The sequence below is a fragment of the Alosa sapidissima genome, chromosome 7 (genome assembly GCF_018492685.1).
Source record: "Alosa sapidissima isolate fAloSap1 chromosome 7, fAloSap1.pri, whole genome shotgun sequence".
Taxonomy (NCBI): Eukaryota; Metazoa; Chordata; class Actinopteri; order Clupeiformes; family Clupeidae; genus Alosa; species Alosa sapidissima.
The window spans coordinates 35,099,898-35,107,397 of record NC_055963.1 but is presented as its reverse complement, the minus strand read 5'-3'; the positions used below and the strand labels follow the sequence as shown (position 1 = coordinate 35,107,397).

General features: G+C 46.8%; 1 protein-coding gene across 3 annotated transcripts in view; it reads left to right on the top strand.

Annotated features, from left to right (window-relative positions):
• Window positions 1-7,500, top strand: part of LOC121712879 (PAK4-inhibitor INKA2-like) — a 16,998-nt gene that overhangs the window by 570 nt on the left and 8,928 nt on the right. The window contains exon 1 of one of the 3 annotated variants that reach the window (XM_042096958.1): window positions 6,117-6,492. The exons of 1 other annotated variant lie outside the window; for it this stretch is intronic. In XM_042096958.1, the coding sequence (XP_041952892.1) occupies window positions 6,319-6,492 (174 nt within the window). In that variant the 5' untranslated portion in view covers window positions 6,117-6,318. Of the gene's footprint in view, window positions 1-6,116; window positions 6,493-7,043; window positions 7,319-7,500 lie in introns of those variants that run through there. One more of the 3 variants, XM_042096960.1, reaches the window with a different exon arrangement.

Here is a 7,500-nt window from a genome sequence, read left to right as displayed (position 1 = left end):
ACCCCTGTGAGTGTGTACCCCCTGTGTGTGTGTACTGTACACAAATGCTGTTTTGGAAAGTGGTTACTATCATGTAGGCTATTGGATTAGACGATTATTTAATCAATAGCTTTACACAGCTGGCCGCTGGGATTTTTTTCAGGCACGATGTAGATGCGTGTCATACAGATGTGCCCCGGTGAGTTGCGCGAGAGGGCGGAAGTGGTGAATTTGAAATGGACGCGAGTGATTGGTGGGCTGTGTGGTGAGAGGTGTGCGCGCACACATGCACACATATACACACACACACACACACACAGCGGTATGCTTTATATTTACATGTAATCATTTAGCAGACGCTTTTATCCGAAGCTACTTACAACAATCAGGAATATTTAAGCTGCACTGCAAATGAGACCTTAGGGAATAATAAATAGCAGAGGATGAGAGTGCAGAAGTGTAAATAGAAGACAAAGTGCAGTTGACGGATATATAGGTAGGAGGAGAAGGTAGAAGGGACGTCTGTATTAGTGTGGTATTAGCATGGTTAGTGCATATTACATGTGTTGGGATGGTGTTAGGGGAGGAGGTACTCTCGGATAAATTGGGCTTCTGGAAGATAGAGAGGAACGCCCCTGCACTTGAGAAACCCTCATACTACTGTGGCCATAGGTGGTGATTTAGTAGGTAATCAGTAATTCCTTCTCAATCATATGAATGCTGCCGTGAGACATCAGGAAAGGGTTTAAAGCCACAGTCTTAGGAGTGTCCTGTAATTTAGATCAGATGTATAAATCTTGAGCAGCTCTTCTGAGGAGTTTGCCAGATGTGCAAGAGGAGACTTCATCAAAGGGAAGGGCCTGAGGTGGTGTCATGGACTAATCTGTCCAGATAAATGCCCTCATCATCACTGAAGCCTGGCCTATTTAATCCAGAGCTCAGAGAAGAGGTGGTGGTGGGACTGGGATAGATTGATATATACTTTATTTATCCTGAGTGTGTGTGTGAGAGAGAGAGAGAGAGAGAGAGAGTTGGTGATGGTGGAAGTAGGATGATATGGGCTTGGCTGGGATGTGCATAGAGTCACTGGGGGAGGCTGTGTGTGTGTGGTTGTGTGTGTGAGTGAGTGAGTGGCTGTGTGTGTGTGTGTGTGTGTGTGAGTTGGTGGCTGACTCGGGGAGCCGACTGGCACTGCATTAGCTTCTGCTTGGGTGCGGAATCAGGCACTGTGTGTGTGTGTGTGTGTGTGTGTGTGTGTGTGTGTGAATCTGACCTTAATTGAAGTGAGTCATAGAGACTTCTACAGGCCAAGCACCAAACCTGAACCCCCAAAGCACAAACCCAGAACAACAGCAGCAGTGAAGGAAACACATACACACACACACATGCACACACTCTTCCCATAAACAGCATAATGAAGCGGAAGCATGTCTTACTAGGGCACAGATCTGGGCATTGAATGGGCATATAATGGGCACAGATATGGGCATATAATGGGCACAGATATGGGCATATAATGGGCACGGATATGGGCATATAATGGGCACAGGTCTGGGCATATAATGGGCACAGATATGGGCACATGCCCTGTATGCTGTATGTAGATCACTTCCTCCTTCTCATTCATGGGGATGGCTGACTGAGGCCCCGTTTACACGAAGGGAAGACGCAGATATTTCCCTGCGGTTTGGCCTCTCATTTACACGAAAACCCTGTTTTTATCACAGAAAACGATTATTTCTAAAAACTCCGGCCAAAGTGGAGATTTATGATAACGCCGGTTATGTGTTATCGTGTCAACTGGGAGAAACGGGGTTTTAGGTTCTCAAACGTCACATTACGCGCCAGAAACGTCACATTACACGCCAGGTGGTACAATATCATTCAAAAGAGAAATAGGAAGTGATTTGTTTCTGTTGTTGCTAATTTCGGGATTCTGATTGGCTAACGTGGGATTGAGCTTCTCCTTACACTGCCACCGACAGGTTTGGCATGCTCTTGACGGCATATATACACGGGGAAACTTCTCTGAAAACTGACAGGTGTGCATGATGTTATTTTTGAAAACGGAGAGGGAGAAATGTCCGTTTATGAAAATAGCCGGCCATGTATAAATGTAGCCTGACTGATCACCCAGCAGACCTATGGGACTGCAGAGGAACAGTAAGGCCTATGCAGATGAGTCCGGTAGAGATACTGCAGACTCACACACACACACACACACACCGACAGTGAGGGGGTCAGGTTAGAGATACTACATCCTCAGTCACTCATGCATACACACACACAGGGAAGTGGGTAAATAGGGAGATCCTTTGAGATCCATTTGTTGTGTTTTAGTAACAGCGTTGTGTAGTCTGTTGTAGGAATCTGAGGCCGTGGTGGGCCTTGCTTTTGCTTCTTAAGGTGTGTGTGTGTGTGTGTGTGTCTGCTTATGGTGCATTTCTGCTGCTATTATGTGTGTTTCAGTTTGTATGAAGGGATTAGAGAAGTGACTTTGTGTGTGTGTGTGTGTGCTCTGTTCAGTTGTTCTTTTTGCATGTCTTGTGAAGGGTCAGTGTGCCTGGCACACACACGACAGGAATGATAATCTCCTAGCATGTGTGTGTGTGTGTGTGTGTGTGTGTGTGTGTGTGTGTGCATGACATGTGTATGTGTGCATGTGTGTGTGTGTGTGCATGTGTGTGTGTGGGTGGGTGTATGTGTGCGTGTGCGTGTGTGTGTGTGTGTGTGTGTGTGTGTGTGTGTGTGTGTGTGTGTGTGTGTGCTTGTGTGTGTGATTCAGCCCTGGCCCACGGCTCACTGCCCATCTCTGTACTACTGCCAGAGGCGTCAGTGAAGCGGTCATATTAAAGCAGAATCACATTTAAAAGAGTTACGTGTGTGTGTGTGTGTGTGTGTGGTAACGACAGAAATGCAACATTAGTTTACCATCAAGCTGTTTATGATCATTTCTCAACCACTGGGTTGTTCTTCAACTCCCAACCCCCATGGTTTTTACACCCCCCCCCCCCCCCATGTTCCCATGGCTTTTACCTTTGAAATAGCCATTGAAATAATGCTTTTAAACCTTTTTTGAAAAAGAAAGGTAACTTGGATTTCCTTTTTCCAATTGACTTACTCCCATTCCTTTTTCCCAAAAATGTACTTCTGCATTTTTTGTTAGTATGTTTGTGCGTGTGTGTGTGTGTGTGTGGACCCCTGCTTCATCCCCAGTAACCGGGTAGAACCCTGTCATTCGTTCATGAGTCATTCAGCAGTGGTTTCCCTGGGCAACAGCACTATGGGATGTATGTGAACAGTCCAGTCTTTCACAGAGACTCATAATTCATTAGAAACTACAGTCATCTCCTTAAAGCCCATCTGATCTGACCACACTGGGAGCTTCTGAAGGACTCTGACCAGTGGACCAGTGTGTGTATGTGTACGCGTGTGTGTGATTTTGTGTCTGTGTGTCTGTGTGTGTGTGTGTGTGTGTGTGTGTGTGAGAGAGAGATTGTGTGTCTGTGTGTGTGTGTATGTGTCTGCGAGCATGAGTGCGTGTGTGTGTGTGTGTGTCTCCACTTGTTCATATTTCAGTCTCTGTGCTGTTTCTGCTCATCACATTAAAGAGAGAGAGAATGAGAACAAGAATGGCAGAGAGAGATATAGAGTGGGAATAAGAGGGGCAGTGGGAGAGAGAGAGAGAGAGGAAGAGAGAGAGAGAGAGAAGGAGAGGAAGAGAGAGAGAGAGAGAGAGAGAGAGAGAGAGAGAGAGAAAGGCATGGAGAAGTGGGTCAGATAGACGGCTGAATTATTCAAGCGGAAGTAGTTTCATGTGTTTGAAAATACTTTATGCAGCCTGCTTCCCTCCGTACTTAATACTGTGTACTCCCCCAACCTCTCTGAGCACAGAGCCAGAGACACAATATGACTATCCCCATCTCTCTCTCTCTCTCTCTTTCTCACTGCCATTTGTCTCTTTTCCTCCCTCTCTCCTTCTCTCTCTTCCTCTCTCCTTCTCTCACTGCCCCATCCCTCTCTTTTTCTCCTCTCTTTCTCTCCATCTTGATGGCGGGTTAATCTTCTCTGACAGTCCCAGTTAAAGGAGAGCAGAGTGCCAGAGGTCTTCTGATTGCTCAGTTGAATGGAATGTAGTTTGCCAAAGCCATTTATCTATCTATCTATCTATCTCACACACTCTCTCTCTTTCTCTCTCTCTCTCTCTCTCTCTCTTTCTCTCCGGCTCCCAGTTAATCAGACAGTATTTCATCATCCTGCTGCTCACAGCCCGCCCATCAACACACACACACTCAGACACGACTCCACAACACACACAATCAGAGTCTCAGAGAAATGACCTCTCAGCACAGAGACACCAAGAAACAGACTCAGAGCAACAGCACGGGACAGGAAGGCAGATCTGACCAGTCAGGACCAGATGAACTCTGGAGTGTCCAGCACTCTCACTCTCTCATACGCTCACACTCTCGCCTAACTCTCCAACTCTGCCCAACAGCTTTACATTATACACAGTGTCTCATATTCCCTAAGGTGTGTGTGTGTGTGTGCGTGTGCGTGTGCGTGTGTGTGTGGACAGCAGAATACTTGTGATTTATAAGGTGGGTGATGCAAAGACAGACAGACTGTGGTAAAACCGTTGAGTATGGGGGTGGTAATAGGCACACACACACACACACACACACACACACATACACACCAGGTGAAAATCACAGACATAAATCTCAGCTGAGCTCACCTGATGTCAGACTGAAAGAGAGAGTCTCTGTCATCAACTCGCTCTGACTCAGAGAGAGACCCTCAAGAAACACCTGGTGTTTGCGTGTCTGAGTGTGTGTGTGTGCGTGTCTTGAGTGTGTCTGAGTGTGAGTGTGTGTGTGTGTGTGTGTGTGTGTAAAACACTGCCATCAGCCGTGATTCAGCGTTCTGAACTCCAACTCTTCCAACATCTGTCTATACATCACACGCTATCCCTCCTGACCTCAGCAGAAGCCAGCGGCGCGCTGAGTCATCAATAATGCCACAGAGCTCCGACTCAGGTCCACTCAAACGCCAGTGTGCCTGGACCGCCACTAAGCATCAGGGACCTGCTGTTAGTACACAACCCTGTGAACCTTGACCTGAAGCCAGTGACATCACAATGGTAAACATCATCAGTCACACTGTGGCCTAACTGCATGTAATTCGGGCGTTAGTGACAAAATCAGTTAGATTACTTTGTGTTTGTCAGCGCCATAGTTTCTTCTTTCTGAGAAATATGATGCTATAAAATAGCATATTTAATGGGTTCTGTGTGAACAGAGAGTACTCAATAATATGCCAGTCGACAGTCGGTCGCTCATTCTCATGGATATGTGATGTAAGAGTACTGTGACATCACAGACGATTGCATCACAATGGAGAGCTTACTGCGATGATGTCACAATGCTGATTTGGATGGACAAATAGTGTTGCTTGTGATTTGCTGTCACTCTTTGCATGACACAGGTAGCTCCTGTCCTGACTTTGCTCATCAGTTAAACAATAACAGCTCTGCATGCATTTTTAATGAGCGTCCTGAAATAGCCACGGCCATCATCCCTCTGGTGTGTGACCTTGATGGTTAGCGAGCTGAGAGCTCTGACCCCGGCCCCTCTCACACGGGGACTTACACAGCGTTCATTAGCATGTTAGGTCAGTGATGGCTGTGGCGCTCATTAGCATGTTAGCTCAGTGTTGGCTGTGGATAAGCAGTGGTGTTCATTAGCGTGTTAGCTCAGTGTTGGCTGTGGATAAGCAGTGGTGTTCATTAGCATGTTAGCTCAGTGTTGGCTGTGGTGATCATTAGCATGTTAGCTCAGTGATGGCTGTGAATAAGTGGCGGCATTCATTAGTGATGGCTGTTTCTAAAGAACATCCTCCCTTAGATCACTGAAGGCACATCACAGAGACAAGACTGGTGTTCATGAGTCTCAACATGGTCATGTTTTACTCCAGATATTTATTTACGAGTTGCCTTGCTGAGCAGCTGTTAAATTAGCCTTTTATAAACCATGATCCTGAAAGACATGTCATTTAATCTGCCCTCCTTCTGGAGAAGGGGGAGGCTCATAAAGAATTCTTACACACTTACACACACACACACACACACACACACACACACACAAACACACCCAGAAACACTGTGTTTGACTTACTGAGCTCTGGGAGGCTCAGTATCTCTCTCTCTCACACACACACACACACACACACACACACACACCCATATGTAAAAGCACACAGACAGCGAGTAAAGCTTTTGCAGCTGCTCCACAGTCACATGAGAAAGATCACAGCTCCTTGCCACCTCAGGGCCGGGAGATGGTATTTACATCTCACACACACGCACGCACACACACATGCGCATGTAGATTTGTCTCACACACTAACACACACCCCACACATGAGCCTTTCCCACTCCAAGAGCCAAGCCAGCGCATGCATCAGTGTGAACGCAGCAGTGTTCCTATCCGAACACAGAAAGTGGCTAGGTTGGTAAGTGGCTAGGTCGGTAAGTGGCTAGGTCAGTAAGTCGCTAGGTCGCTAAGTGGCTAGGTCGGTAATCACCTATAGAGAGCTGCTCAGACAATGGCAGAAGTGCCGTTCATCAAGGTTATGTGCCATCAAAATGATTTTGGAATTGTTATGTTAAGGTAAAAAAAAACTGTTAAGGGTGCCTTTAATTCACTGGAGCTTAAACCTGAAGGAGGTTAAAGAACACTGAAGACAATACACACTCACTCACTAAAACACACTTACACCCCCCTTACACAAACACACACTCACAAACATTAAATTACATTCCCCTGCACACACACATGTACACACACACACACACACACACACACACACAGATATATCAGACCACATGCACACAAACACAGATATATCAGGCACAATCACACACACACACATACACAAAGACATACATACATGCACACACACACATACACGCACACACTCACATACACATACACGCGCACACACACATACACATACACGCGCACACACACACACACACACACACACACACACACACACACACACAGATCTATCAGACTACACAATCACACACACAGACAGCCAGGCTCCAGTGCTCCCAGTCTCTGTGTCAGCACTTGCTCTCTAACGGAACCAGTCAATAGCAAGCTCCCATTGGTGTGTGTGTGTGTGTATGTGTGTGTGCGTGTGGCTAAGCGCTGGAGGTTGTATCGTCGGGTAGGAGGAGGAGAGTAATCATTCTTGTGATAGAGAGCCGGTGCTGTCGGACTGCGGAGTAAAGGGATATCGTCCTCTCCAGGATGAACCAGCTCAGCCCAGGGTAAGAGCAGAGTTCTGTTGCCCAGCCTGGGGTAAGAGAGGACCTTAGCAGCCCAGCTAGGAGTAAGAGCAGAGTTCTGTTACCTAGCCGGAGGTAAGAGAGGACCTTAGCAGCCCAGCCACTAGCTGAGATCTATATGTACCAGAACTGTTAACAGGGAGAAATGACTGCTAGCTGCTACT